Source organism: Oncorhynchus clarkii, unplaced genomic scaffold (assembly GCF_045791955.1).
Source record: "Oncorhynchus clarkii lewisi isolate Uvic-CL-2024 unplaced genomic scaffold, UVic_Ocla_1.0 unplaced_contig_1604_pilon_pilon, whole genome shotgun sequence".
Classification (NCBI taxonomy): domain Eukaryota; kingdom Metazoa; phylum Chordata; class Actinopteri; order Salmoniformes; family Salmonidae; genus Oncorhynchus; species Oncorhynchus clarkii.
This window is the reverse complement of record NW_027258067.1, coordinates 106,102-122,500: the sequence shown is the minus strand read 5'-3', so window position 1 is coordinate 122,500 and position 16,399 is coordinate 106,102. Positions and strand designations below refer to the sequence as shown.

Below are 16,399 nucleotides of genomic sequence, written 5' to 3'. Positions count from 1 at the left end.
ACAACCAGGTGTTGAAGTAACCTCCAGGTGTTGTAGTAACCACCAGGTGTTGAAGTAACCTCCAGGTGTTGAAGTAAATTCCAGGTTTGCAGCACCATTACAAACCCAGGTGTTGTAGTAACCACCAGGTATCAGCACCATTACAAACCCAGGTGTTGAAGTAACCACCAGGTATCAGCACCATTACAAACCCAGGTGTTGTAGTAACCACCAGGTATCAGCACCATTACAAACCCAGGTGTTGAAGTAACCACCAGGTGTTGAAGTAACCAACCAGGTGTTGTAGTAAGCACCAGGTGGCAGCACCATTAACCATTAACCAAAAACCAGCCTGAAACTCTTTCTAAAGACTATTGACATCTAGTGGAAGCCCTAAGAACTGCAATTTGGGAGGACTTGGTCTTATAATTATAGTACTAGCCGTTGAAAATAGTGGTAAGCCAAATATTTTTTTGGGGGGGATGTTTGTCCTCTGGGTTTCGCCTGCCATATCAGTTCTGTAATACTCACATACATCAGTTCAACAGTTTCAGAAACTTTAGAGTGTTTTCTATCTAAATCTACCAATTATATGCGTATCCTAGCTTCTGGGCCTGAGTAACAGGTAGTTTACTTTGGGCATGCTTTTCATCCGGACGTGAAAATACTGCCCCCTATCCCAAAGAAGTTGTAACATTCTCTCCCTCCCTCCTCTCCAGGTTCAGCCAAAGAGTGTGATCCCAGCCAGCCACAGCCCCGTGTCTCTCCCTAGGGAGCAGCCAGCCAGCCTCCTCCTCAGCCACAGCCCTGTGTCTCTCCCTAGGGAGCAGCCTGCCAGCCTCCTCCTCAGCCACAGCCCTGTGTCTCTCCCTCAGGAGCAGCCAGCCAGCCAGAAACAGTCATCCTGTCAGGCCCTCAGTCTCCTCAACCTCCAGAGAGCTACCGCTGTAGTCAGCCCTAAGAGCCACGCCCACAGTTTTAACCACACCCACAGCTCTAGCCACACCCTCACCCAGAGCCACACCCTCGGCCCGGCCCTGCCTACAGCCAACAGCACGTTCAGCCCAGAACGTCTCTCCGTAGGCCAGGGAGACACAGCCACCTTCACAACCTCCTCACCCCCTCCCCTGGCCCAGACCCTGGTCTCTCCCCTGGCCCAGACCCTGGTCTCTCCGCTGGCCCAGACCCTGGTCTCTCCCCTGGCCCAGACCCTGGTCTCTCCGCTGGCCCAGACCCTGGTCTCCTCCCTGGCCCAGACCCTGGTCTCTCCCCTGGCCCAGACCCAGTCTCTCTCCCCGGCCCAGACCCAGTCTCTCTCCCCGGCCCAGACCCAGTCTCTCTCCCCGGCCCAGACCCAGTCTCTCTCCCTGGCCCAGACCCAGTCTCTCTCCCCGGCCCAGACTCAATCTCTCTCCCTGGCCCAGACCCAGTCTCTCTCCCCGGCCCAGACTCACTCTCTCTCCCCGGCCCAGACCCAGTCTCTCTCCCCGGCCCAGACCCAGTCTCTCTCCCCGGCCCTAGCCTGGCCTGGAGGCATCTCCCCCACCTCTACCAGCAGCAGCAGCCCAACAGCCACCTCAGCCTCAGTTGCCCCCGGTGTGACCTTCTCCATCATCTCTGCCTCGCCGCCTGCCGACGCCGGGAACAACAGGGTGTGGACCATCAGTGAGGCAGTCAAGGTCCAGCCGCTGGTCTTCAACACTGACAATAAGGTTAAAGACTGTCCTTGTCCAACACATCCTTCTGTCAGTCCTACCAGCTCTACTGACTGTCTCTCTGGCAGCATGGTCTCTACAATCACACACGTCATGCTCATCTAACTCTTCTGTAGAGGTGGGGGAGGCATCATTACAGGCATCATTACAGGCATCATTATAGGCATCATTACAGGCCTCATTACAGGTCTCATTACAGGCATCATTACAGGCCTCATTATAGGCATCATTACAGGCCTCATTACAGGCATCATTACAGGCCTCATTATAGGCATCAATACAGGCATCATTACAGGCATCATTATAGGCATCATTATAGGCATCATTATAGGCATCATTATAGGTCTCATTATAGGCATCATTACAGGCATCATTACAGGCATCATTACAGACATCAATACAGGCCTCATTACAGGCATCAATACAGGCATCATTACAGGCATCATTACAGACATCAATACAGGCATCATTACAGACATCATTAAGGCATCATTGCAGGCCTCATTACAGGCATCATTACAGGCATCATTATAGGCATCATTATAGGTCTCATTATAGGCATCAATACAGGCATCATTACAGGCATCACTACAGGCATCATTACAGGCATCACTACATGCATCATTACAGGCATCATTACAGGCCTCATTACAGGCATCACTACAGGCATCATTATAGGCATCATTATAGGTCTCATTACAGGCATCACTACAGGCATCATTACAGGAATCAATACAGGCATCATCACAGGCATCATAACAAGTAGAGTTGTGTGATTTAATTCTTAATATAAATCAATCACAATCAATTGTTTACCTTCCCTTCGCACTAAATAGTTATTAGAACCAACAGCCAATTAACTGACTAACGCTTAACGCTGTCCCCGCCTGCATGCGTGCGTGCGCGCGTGCGTGCGTGCGTGTGTGTGTGTGTGTGTGTGTGTGTGCGTGCGTGCGGTGTGTTTTCCCAGTTGAAAATAATCCAGCCGGAGGCAGAGACCCCCAGCTCCTCCCAGGACTCCCCAGGAGGACCCCAGGGGGGCGACAGCCCCTCACAGGAGATCCCCTCCATCACCTCGACCACCAACCCCTCCACCTCTCCCTCCTCTACACCAGCCAAGAAGAAGAAGAAGGATGAGGACCCAGAGGTAAAAACACAATCCTAAATAATTATACATCAATAACAAGAACACAAACCATGTTGTAATAGAGGATAAACAAAAGCCTGTTTTTTTAAATAGTATTCTATTACATAAATAAGGATTTAAAGCCAATAAAACATTAGCATTTATCTAAGGCACACACTGACTATAAGGGTCTCAGGTATGGTGCTACTGCAGGGTTCTCTGGTATGGTGCTACTGCAGGATTCTCTGGTATGGTGCTACTGCAGGGTTCTCGTGTATGGTGCTACTGCAGGGTTCTCTGGTATGGTGCTACTGCAGGGTTCTCTGGTATGGTGCTACTGCTGACTATCAGGGTCTCTGATGGTGCTACTGCTGACTATCAGGTTCTCCGGTATGGTGCTACTGCTGACTATCAGGGTCTCTGGTATGCTGCTACTGCTGACTATCAGGGTCTCTGGTTTGGTGCTACTGCTGACTATCAGGGTCTATGGTATGGTGTTACTGCTGACTATAAGGGTCTCTGATATGGTGCTACTGCTGGCTATAAGGGTCTCTGATATGGTGCTACTGCTGACTATCAGGGTCTATGGTATGGTGCTACTGCAGGGTTCTCTGATGGTGCTACTGCTGACTATCAGGGTCTCTGGTATGGTGCTACTGCTGACTATCAGGGTCTCTGATGGTGCTACTGCAGGGTTCTCCGGTATGGTGCTACTGCTGACTATCAGGTTCTCTGATATGGTGCTACTGCTGACTATCAGGGACTCTGGTATGGTGCTACTGCTGACTATCAGGGTCTCTGGTATGGTGCTACTGCTGACTATCAGGGTCTCTGTTTTGGTGCTACTGCTGACTATCAGGGTCTCTGGTATGGTGCTACTGCTGACTATCAGGGTCTCTGGTATGGTGCTACTGCTGACTATCAGGGACTCTGGTATGGTGCTACTGCTGACTATCAGGGTCTCTGGTTTGGTGCTACTGCTGACTATAAGTGCCTCAGGTAGGGTGCTACTGCTGACTATCAGGGTCTCTGGTATGGTGCTACTGCTGACTATCAGGGTCTCTGGTTTGGTGCTACTGCTGACTATCAGGGGTCCTGATATGGTGCTACTGCTGACTATAAGGGTCTCAGGTTTGGTGCTACTGCTGACTATCAGGGACTCTGGTATGGTGCTACTGCTGGCTATCAGGGTCTCTGATGGTGCTACTGCTGACTATCAGGGACTCTGGTATGGTGCTACTGCTGGCTATCAGGGTCTCTGGTATGGTGCTACTGCTGACTATCAGGGTCTCTGGTTTGGTGCTACTGCTGACTATCAGGGTCTCTGGTATGGTGCTACTGTTGACTATCAGGGACTCTGGTATGGTGCTACTGCTGACTATCAGGGTCTCTGGTTTGGTGCTACTGCTGACTATCAGGGTCTCTGGTTTGGTGCTACTGCTGACTATCAGGGTCTCTGGTATGGTGCTACTGCTGACTATCAGGGACTCTGGTATGGTGCTACTGCTGACTATCAGGGTCTCTGGTTTGGTGCTACTGCTGACTATCAGGGTCTCTGATGGTGCAACTGCTGACTATCAGGTTCTCTGGTATGGTGCTACTGCTGACTATCAGGGTCTCTGATGGTGCTACTGCTGACTATCAGGGTCTCTGGTATGGTGCTACTGCTGACTATCAGGGTCTCTGATGGTGCTACTGCTGACTATCAGGTTCTCTGATATGGTGCTACTGCTGACTATCAGGGTCTCTGATGGTGCTACTGCTGACTATCAGGGTCTCTGGTATGGTGCTACTGCTGACTATCAGGGTCTCTGGTATGGTGCTACTGCTGACTATCAGGGTCTCTGGTATGGTGCTACTGCTGACTATCAGGGTCTCAGGTAGGGTGCTACTGCTGACTATCAGGGTCTCTGGTATGGTGCTACTGCTGACTATAAGGGTCTCTGGTATGGTGCTACTGCTGGCTATCAGGTTCTCTGATGGTGCTACTGCAGGGTTCTCTGGTGTGGTGCTACTGCTGACTATGAGGTTCTCTGGTATGGTGCTACTGCTGACTATCAGGGTCTCTGGTATGGTGCTACTGCTGACTATCAGGGTCTCTGGTATAGTGCTACTGCTGGCTATCAGGTTCTCTGATGGTGCTACTGCAGGGTTCTCTGGTGTGGTGCTACTGCTGACTATGAGGTTCTCTGGTATGGTGCTACTGCTGACTATCAGGGTCTCTGGTATGGTGCTACTGCTGACTATCAGGTTCTCTGATGGTGCTACTGCTGGCTATCAGGTTCTCTGATGGTGCTACTGCAGGGTTCTCTGGTATGGTGCTACTGCTGACTATGAGGTTCTCTGGTATGGTGCTACTGCTGACTATCAGGGTCTCTGATATGGTTCTACTACTGACTATCAGGTTCTCCGGTATGGTGCTACTGCTGATTATCAGGGTCTCTGGTATGGTGCTACTGCTGACTATGATGTTGTCTGATATGGTGCTACTGCTGACTATCATGTTCTCTGATGGTGCTACTGCTGACTATGATGTTGTCTGATATGGTGCTACTGCTGACTATGATGTTGTCTGATATGGTGCTACTGCTGACTATCAGGTTCTCTGATGGTGCTACTGCTGACTATCAGGGTCTCTGGTATGATGCTACTGCTGACTATCAGGGTCTCTGGTATGGTGCTACTGCTGACTATCAGGCTCTCTGGTATGGTGCTACTGCTGACTAGCAGGTTCTCTGGTATGGTGCTACTGCTGACTATCAGGGTCTCTGGTATGGTGCTACTGCTGACTATCATGTTCTCCGGTATGGTGCTACTGCTGACTCAGAGCTGAAGCAGATGTCTATCTATCTGATCACTGTAACTCTGATTGGTTTATCCATCGAATTATTCGGTTAGATAATCCCAGATAATCCTGACTCAGCCTTCCTTTCCCTTGAAACCCCTCTAACCCTCGTCCCCCTCTATCCCTCGTCCCCCTCTCCCCCCTCTATCCCTCATCCCCCTCTCTCCCCTCTATCCCTGGTCCCCCTCTATCCCTCGTCCCCCTCTCCCCCTCTATCCCTGGTCTCCCTCTATCCCTCATCCCCCTCTCCCCCCTCAGTCCCTGGTAAGTAACTATGAGAGTGATTCACTATGGATTGACTGATTCAACAAGCAGTGACTAATGAGAGTGATTCACTATGGACTGACTGATTCAACAAGCAGTGACTAATGAGAGTGATTCACTATGGATTGACTGATTCAGCAAGCAGTGACTAATGAGAGTGATTCACTATGGACTGACTGATTCAACAAGCAGTATCTAATGAGAGTGATTCACTATGGATTGACTGATTCAACAAGCAGTAACTAATGAGAGTGATTCACTACGGACTGACTTATTCAACAAGCAGTGACTAATGAGAGTGATTCACTACGGACTGATTGATTCAACAAGCAGTGACTAATGAGAGTGATTCACTACGGACTGACTGATTCAACAAGCAGTGACTAATGAGAGTGATTCACTATGGATTGACTGATTCAACAAGCAGTAACTAATGAGAGTGATTCACTATGGATTGACTGATTCAACAAGCAGTAACTAATGAGAGTGATTCACTACGGACTGATTGATTCAACAAGCAGTAACTAATGAGAGTGATTCACTATGGATTGACTGATTCAGAGATGGATCACGTGACATGGAACACAGGAGTCACTGGGGGAGACATCACAACGGTTCCCTTACTTCTAAGTGTTGCTGTTGCTAGGAAACCACGCGTACTAGCCCTGCTCTCACCCTGCCCACCTCTACCTGGAGTACTTGAGGGAGAAAACAAGCCTATGACACCCAAGTAGTAGAACATTCCAGACATTGTAGAGGAGAGTGAGAGTGGCAGGGTGAAAGAGAGTTTTTGGATAATGAGAGAGAAAGACTAATGAGAGAGAGAGGGAGGGGAGGGGAGGGGAGGGGAGGGAGATAGACCCAGACAGGGAGGGAGGGAGGGAGGGAATCTCTGAGGGTTCTCCAGCTGGAGAATAGAGGAGACAGATTATATTCCAGTTGAAATGCCTCCCACAGTGGGGCTGGAATGGTAATACTATACACTACCTTGTTATCAATCTATATGATTTAACTGTTCCCTCTCCACCTGTATGGTATTCATATGGGTGTCACACTGTAACGTGTCCCCTCTCCACCTGTATGGTATTCATATGGGTGTCACACTGTAACATGTCCCCTCTCCACCTGTATGGTATTCATATTGGTGTCACACTGTAACATGTCCCCTCTCCACCTGTATGGTATTCATATGGGTGTCACACTCTAACATGTCCCCTCTCCACCTGTATGGTATTCATATGGGTGTCACACTCTAACATGTCCCCTCTCCACCTGTATGGTATTCATATGGGTGTCACACTGTAACATGTCCCCTCTCCACCTGTACGGTATTCATATGGGTGTCACACTCTAACGTGTCCCCTCTCCCCTACAGAAAATGTCCTTCATGGTGGCTCTTGGCCTGGTCACTACAGAGACACTGGAAGGTGAGTTCTTCCTCTGACACTAATTGAATTAAACTCATCAGAATTCAACAAGGCATTGGCACATCTTTGCTGTCTTGTGGCAGGTGGTAACAATGAGAGAACTTGAATGAACGGAGAAACCCACACACTGCTCTGGCTAGTATCACTGTTTTTACCCACACAGAGAATGAACAGAGAAACCCACACACTGCTCTGGCTAGTATCACTGTTTTTACCCACACAGAGAATAAACAGAGAAACCCACACACTGCTCTGGCTAGTATCACTGTTTTTACCCACACAGAGAATGAACAGAGAAACCCACACACTGCTCTGGCTAGTATCACTGTTTTTACCCACACAGAGAATGAACGGAGAAACCCACACACTGCTCTGGCTAGTATCACTGTTTTTACCCACACAGAGAATGAACAGAGAAACCCACACACTGCTCTGGCTAGTATCCCTGTTTTTACCCACACAGAGAATGAACAGAGAAACCCACACACTGCTCTGGCTAGTATCACTGTTTTTACCCACACAGAGAATGAACGGAGAAACCCACACACTGCTCTGGCTAGTATCACTGTGTTAAAACTTGTTCATCCACACATCAGCGGCATATATATATTTTACCTGTACTGGCTACTGTCTACCTGTCTGTATGTCCCATCTAGCTGTACCGGCTGTGTCTACCTGTCTGTATGTCCCATCTAGCTGTACTGGCTGTGTCTACCTGTCTGTATGTCCCATCTAGCTGTACCGGCTGTGTCTACCTGTCTGTATGTCCAATCTAGCTGTACCGGCTGTGTCTACCTGTCTGTCTGTCCCATCTAGCTGTACTGGCTGTGTCTACCTGTCTGTCTGTCCCATCTAGCTGTACCGGCTGTGTCTACCTGTCTGTCTGTCCCATCTAGCTGTACTGGCTGTGTCTACCTGTCTGTCTGTCCCATCTAGCTGTACTGGCTGTGTCTACCTGTCTGTATGTCCCATCTAGCTGTACTGGCTGTGTGTACCTGTCTGTCTGTCCCATCTAGCTGTACTGGCTGTGTGTACCTGTCTGTCTGTCCCATCTAGCTGTACTGGCTGTGTGTACCTGTCTGTCTGTCCCATCTAGCTGTACTGGCTGTGTCTACCTGTCTGTCCCATCTAGCTGTACCGGCTGTGTCTACCTGTCTGTCCCATCTAGCTGTACCGGCTGTGTCTACCTGTCTTTCTGTCCCATCTAGCTGTACCGGCTGTGTCTACCTGTCTTTCTGTCCCATCTAGCTGTACCGGCTGTGTCTACCTGTCTGTCCCATCTAGCTGTACCGGCTGTGTCTAACTGTCTGTCCCATCTAGCTGTACCGGCTGTGTGTACCTGTCTGTCTGTCCCATCTAGCTGTACTGGCTGTGTGTACCTGTCTGTCTGTCCCATCTAGCTGTACCGGCTGTGTCTACCTGTCTGTCCCATCTAGCTGTACTGGCTGTGTCTACCTGTCCCATCTAGCTGTACCGGCTGCGTCTACCTGTCCCATCTAGCTGTACCGGCTGTGTCTACCTGTCTGTCCCATCTAGCTGTACCGGCTGTGTCTACCTGTCTGTCCCATCTAGCTGTACCGGCTGTGTCTACCTGTCTGTCCCATCTAGCTGTACCGGCTGTGTCTTCCTGTCTGTCCCATCTAGCTGTACCGGCTGTGTCTTCCTGTCTGTCCCATCTAGCTGTACTGGCTGTGTCTACCTGTCTGTCCCATCTAGCTGTACCGGCTGTGTCTACCTGTCTGTCTGTCTGTCTGTCTGTCTGTCTGTCTACCTGTCTACCTGTCCCATCTAGCTGTACCGGCTGTGTCTTCCTGTCTGTCCCATCTAGCTGTACCGGCTGTGTGTATCTAAGCCTCTGTAACATAAGCCTGTGTTCCTCTACCATGGCAGAGATCCAGACCAAGAGACAGGAGAGGAAGAGGCGGAGCACAGCCAACCCAGCCTACAGCGGCCTGGTCCAACCAGAGGTAAAACACAAGGGACCCCTTTTTGTCTGGTTCAAAGAGCTGCAATAGTTGACAAAATGTCATCTGAAAGTAGGTCAGAGCTGTTCAGGAGAGATATGTGTGTTTGAAATGTGTAAGAGATGTTAGAGATACAGTATGTAACATTTATGTTAATTAGGATGTAGAGTGGTCCTGGTTTAAATAAGGGTCGATGTCCGTGCTGAAATCTTAATTAGCAGAATTTAAAACAAATCCCCCACAGAGATCTGTCAGTTTAAACTAGATATCGCTGTGGTAGAGGTGAGACTCTCATGGACACGTAGATGTCAGTTGTTTTTCTCTAAGACGCCCACAGGCCTCACTAGACTCGTCTGAAGGTCTCTGATGGGTTCAGTTTAGACAGGCCTTAGTCTCTGATGGGTTCAGTTTAGACAGGCCTTAGTCTCTGATGGGTTCAGTTTCGACAGGCCTTAGTCTCTGATGGCCTTAGTCTGTGATGGGTTCAGTTTAGACAGGCCTTAGTCTCTGATGGCCTTAGTCTCTGATGGGTTCAGTTTAGACAGGCCTTAGTCTCTGATGGCCTTAGTCTCTGATGGCCTTAGTCTCTGATGGGTTCAGTTTCGACAGGCCTTAGTCTCTGATGGGTTCAGTGATGTTTAGCTGCACTTTGTCTCATGTCTGTTGGAGCTGGTGCCTTGTGCTTTCCCCAGAACGTCATACATGATGTTCAGTTACCCTGCCCCAAAACGTGTGCTGCAATCTTTCTACTAAATTGCTTTCCGTGTAACTTGGGAGAATTCAGTGAATGCTGATGAGGGTCGATAAGCAGAGCTAGAATTCCTGTTGTGTCTGAGGTGAGGGAAGTAAACATTTTCTCTGTCTCTGTTTCTCACTTTCTACCTTCCAGCGTAAACGCCTTGCATCAAATTACCTGAACGACCCACTCTTCCTGTCAGTGAGAGGTAAAACACATGTATACCAGCCCATCAACACAACTAGACAGGACTGGTAACACATTTATACTGACCCCATCAACACAACTAGACAGGACTGGTAACACATTTATACTGACCCCATCAACACAACTAGACAGGACTGGTAAAACACATTTATACTGACCCCATCAACACAACTAGACAGGACTGGTAACACACATTTATACTGACCCCATCAACACAACTAGACAGGACTGGTAACACATTTATACTGACCCCATCAACACAACTAGACAGGACTGGTAAAACACATGTATACCAGCCCATCAACACAACTAGACAGGACTGGTAACACATTTATACTGACCCCATCAACACCTAGACAGGACTGGTAACACATTTATACTGACCCCATCAACACAACTAGACAGGACTGGTAACACATTTATACTGACCCATCAACACAACTAGACAGGACTGGTAACACATTTATACTGACCCCATCAACACAACTAGACAGGACTGGTAACACATTTATACTGACCCCATCAACACCTAGACAGGACTGGTAACACACATTTATACTGACCCATCAACACAACTAGACAGGACTGGTAACACATTTATACTGACCCCATCAACACAACTAGACAGGACTGGTAACACACATTTATACTGACCCCATCAACACAACTAGACAGGACTGGTAACACATTTATACTGACCCCATCAACACAACTAGACAGGACTGGTAACACACATTTATACTGACCCCATCAACACAACTAGACAGGACTGGTAACACATTTATACTGACCCCATCAACACAACTAGACAGGACTGGTAACACATTTATACTGACCCCATCAACACAACTAGACAGGACTGGTAACACATTTATACTGACCCCATCAACACAACTAGACAGGACTGGTAACACACATTTATACTGACCCCATCAACACAACTAGACAGGACTGGTAACACATTTATACTGACCCCATCAACACAACTAGACAGGACTGGTAACACATTTATACTGACCCCATCAACACAACTAGACAGGACTGGTAACACACATTTATACTGACCCCATCAACACAACTAGACAGGACTGGTAACACACATTTATACTGACCCCATCAACACAACTAGACAGGACTGGTAACACATTTATACTGACCCCATCAACACAACTAGACAGGACTGGTAACACACATTTATACTGACCCCATCAACACAACTAGACAGGACTGGTAACACATTTATACTGACCCCATCAACACAACTAGACAGGACTGGTAACACATTTATACTGACCCCATCAACACAACTAGACAGGACTGGTAACACACATTTATACTGACCCCATCAACACAACTAGACAGGACTGGTAACACAGATGTGTACTGACCCATCAATAAATTGCATTATTATTAAACATTATAGCTGGACTTTGTGGTTGATCAGAAAGAGGTCCAGGCCACAGAGCTTGTACTGAAATTACAGTGTATCCTACTAGACTAGAACATGGACTGTAATCACACTGTATCCTACTAGACTAGAGCATGGACTGTAATCACACTGTATCCTACTAGACTAGAACATGGACTGTAATCACACTGTATCCTACTAGACTAGAGCATGGACTGTAATCACACTGTATCCTACTAGACTAGAGCATGGACTGTAATCACACTGTATCCTACTAGACTAGAGCATGGACTGTAATCACACTGTATCCTACTAGACTAGAGCATGGACTATAATTACACTGTATCCTACTAGACTAGAGCATGGACTGTAATTACACTGTACCCTACTAGACTAGAGCATGGACTGTAATCACACTGTATCCTACTAGACTAGAGCATGGACTGTAATCATACTGTATCCTACTAGTCTAGAGCATGGACTGTAATCACACTGTATCCTACTAGACTAGAACATGGACTGTAATCACACTGTATCCTACTAGACTAGAGCATGTCTGTGTTGATCTGAGCTGCGTTCCCCAGAACAGAGATGTTGCAGGTCTGTTGCTTAATGTTTCCCGGTCTAAAACCCTGTTCCTGCACCCCTTCCCCTCTCCGGCCCAAACTGCTGCTCAACCCCCATTGTCTTCACCTGTTGTCAGCTACTAACCTGTTATCTGCTTCCTGTGTTACGCACGCTAGCCACTGGGGACTACAGATGGAAGGTACGTACCGTAGCATGACGAAATTACAGCTACGATGTGTCTGACATAGTAGTTATAGTGTTGTATACTGTAGATAGTGGTGTTGTGTACTGTAGATAGTGGTGGTGTAGTGTTGTATACTGTAGATAGTGGTGTTGTAGTGTTGTATACTATAGATAGTGGTGTTGTGTACTGTAGATAGTGGTGTTGTAGTGTTGTATACTGTAGATAGTGGTGGTGTAGTGTTGTATACTGTAGATAGTGGTGTTGTGTACTGTAGATAGTGGTGTTGTGTACTGTAGATAGTGGTGTTGTAGTGTTGTATACTGTAGATAGTGGTGTTGTAGTGTGGTATACTGTAGATAGTGGTGTTGTAGTGTGGTATACTGTAGATAGTGGTGTTGTAGTGTTGTGTACTGTAGATAGTGGTGTTGTAGTGTGGTATACTGTAGATAGTGGTGTTGTAGTGTGGTATACTGTAGATAGTGGTGTTGTATACTGTAGATAGTGGTGTTGTAGTGTTGTATACTGTAGATAGTGGTGTTGTAGTGTTGTATACTGTAGATAGTGGTGTTGTAGTGTGGTATACTGTAGATAGTGGTGTTGTAGTGTTGTATACTGTAGATAGTGGTGTTGTAGTTATTCCAACAGTTTGACAGATAATCTGAGAGATGGGGGACGATGTGACGAACTGTTAGGGGACGATGTAATCAGAGAGATATTCAGTGTTTCACTGAATCAATCAATCATTCAGTACTTTACAGTGGATCTACAGTCAAAAGCAACCCCACCCCAAAAAAGTGGGTGTTGTTTAGACGTGTCATTACTGTGATATTTGAACGGCAGGTGGGAGAGAAGCACTGACAGCCGTACGTCCTGAACCATCTGACTGTATGTCTGTCCGACAGGAAGAGCTGGAGCACGACGACCACTGCTCTGTGTGTAAGGGGGACGGAGAGCTGCAGCTGTGCCACAACTGCCCCAGAGCCTACCACCCTGACTGCCTGCACCCACCTCTCAAAACACCGCCCCGGGGGGTCTGGGTTTGCACCAAGTGTCAGAAGAAGGTGGGAAGATAGAGATCTGGTTGGGGTAGAATGGTTACTTTGTAATGCTACAGCGACATTTTAAGACTATAACAACACTTCTGAATGACATCTGGCTATAACAACACTACTGAATGACATCTGACTATAACAACACTACTGAATGACATCTGACTATAACAACACTACTGAATGACATCTACTGACTATAACAACACTACTGAATGACATCTGACTATAACAACACTACTGAATGACATCTACTGACTATAACAACACTACTGAATGATATCTACTGACTATAACAACACTACTGAATGACATCTGACTATAACAACACTACTGAATGACATCTGACTATAACAACACTACTGAATGACATCTGACTATAACAACACTACTGAATGACATCTACTGACTATAACAACACTACTGAATGATATCTACTGACTATAACAACACTACTGAATGACATCTGACTATAACAACACTACTGAATGACATCTGACTATAACAACACTACTGAATGACATCTGACTATAACAACACTACTGAATGACATCTGACTATAACAACACTACTGAATGACATCTGACTATAACAACACTACTGAATGACATCTGACTATAACAACACTACTGAATGACATCTGACTATAACAACACTACTGAATGACATCTGACTATAACAACACTACTGAATGACATCTACTGACTATAACAACACTACTGAATGACATCTACTGACTATAACAACACTACTGAATGACATCTGACTATAACAACACTACTGAATGACATCTGACTATAACAACACTACTGAATGACATCTGACTATAACAACACTACTGAATGACATCTACTGACTATAACAACACTACTGAATGATATCTACTGACTATAACAACACTACTGAATGACATCTGACTATAACAACACTACTGAATGACATCTGACTATAACAACACTACTGAATGACATCTGACTATAACAACACTACTGAATGACATCTGACTATAACAACACTACTGAATGACATCTGACTATAACAACACTACTGAATGACATCTGACTATAACAACACTACTGAATGACATCTACTGACTATAACAACACTACTGAATGATATCTACTGACTATAACAACACTACTGAATGACATCTGACTATAACAACACTACTGAATGACATCTGACTATAACAACACTACTGAATGACATCTACTGACTATAACAACACTACTGAATGACATCTGACTATAACAACACTACTGAATGACGTCTGACTATAACAACACTACTGAATGACATCTGACTATAACAACACTACTGAATGACATCTACTGACTATAACAACACTACTGAATGACATCTGACTATAACAACACTACTGAATGACATCTACTGACTATAACAACACTACTGAATGACATCTGACTATAACAACACTACTGAATGACATCTGACTATAACAACACTACTGAATGACATCTGACTATAACAACACTACTGAATGACATCTGACTATAACAACACTACTGAATGACATCTACTGACTATAACAACACTACTGAATGATATCTACTGACTATAACAACACTACTGAATGACATCTGACTATAAAAACACTACTGAATGACATCTACTGACTATAACAACACGACTGAATGACATCTGACTATAACAACACTACTGAATGACGTCTGACTATAACAACACTACTGAATGACATCTGACTATAACAACACTACTGAATGACATCTACTGACTATAACAACACTACTGAATGACATCTGACTATAACAACACTACTGAATGACATCAGACTATAACAACACTACTGAATGACATCTACTGACTATAACAACACTACTGAATGACATCTGACTATAACAACACTACTGAATGACATCTACTGACTATAACAACACTACTGAATGACGTCTGACTATAACAACACTACTGAATGACATCTGACTATAACAACACTACTGAATGACATTTACTGACTATAACAACACTACTGAATGACATCTGACTATAACAACACTACTGAATGACATCTGACTATAACAACACTACTGAATGACATCTACTGACTATAACAACACTACTGAATGATATCTACTGACTATAACAACACTACTGAATGACATCTGACTATAACAACACTACTGAATGACATCTACTGACTATAACAACACTACTGAATGACATCTGACTATAACAACACTACTGAATGACATCTACTGACTATAACAACACTACTGAATGACGTCTGACTATAACAACACTACTGAATGACATCTGACTATAACAACACTACTGAATGACGTCTGACTATAACAACACTACTGAATGACATCTACTGACTATAACAACACTACTGAATGACATCTACTGACTATAACAACACTACTGAATGACATCAGACTATAACAACACTACTGAATGACATCTACTGACTATAACAACACTACTGAATGACATCTGACTATAACAACACTACTGAATGACATCTACTGACTATAACAACACTACTGAATGACATCTGACTATAACAACACTACTGAATGACATCTGACTATAACAACACTACTGAATGACATCTACTGACTATAACAACACTACTGAATGACATCTACTGACTATAACAACACTACTGAATGACATCTGACTATAACAACACTACTGAATGACATCTACTGACTATAACAACACTACTGAATGACATCTACTGACTATAACAACACTACTGAATGACATCTGACTATAACAACACTACTGAATGACATCTGACTATAACAACACTACTGAATGACATCTGACTATAACAACACTACTGAATGACATCTACTGACTATAACAACACTACTGAATAACATCTACTGACTATAACAACACTACTGAATGACATTTACTGACTATAACAACACTACT

At 45.5% G+C, this 16,399-nt stretch overlaps 1 protein-coding gene across 1 annotated transcript in view; it reads left to right on the top strand.

The window, feature by feature from the left end:
• Positions 1–16,399, top strand: part of LOC139394717 (PHD finger protein 21B-like) — a 29,977-nt gene that overhangs the window by 1,854 nt on the left and 11,724 nt on the right. The window contains exons 2-9 of the mRNA XM_071142815.1: positions 699–713; positions 855–1,691; positions 2,665–2,841; positions 7,305–7,356; positions 9,247–9,323; positions 10,210–10,264; positions 12,415–12,437; positions 13,325–13,483. Coding sequence (XP_070998916.1) covers positions 699–713; positions 855–1,691; positions 2,665–2,841; positions 7,305–7,356; positions 9,247–9,323; positions 10,210–10,264; positions 12,415–12,437; positions 13,325–13,483 — 1,395 coding nt within the window. The remainder of the gene's footprint in view (positions 1–698; positions 714–854; positions 1,692–2,664; positions 2,842–7,304; positions 7,357–9,246; positions 9,324–10,209; positions 10,265–12,414; positions 12,438–13,324; positions 13,484–16,399) is intronic.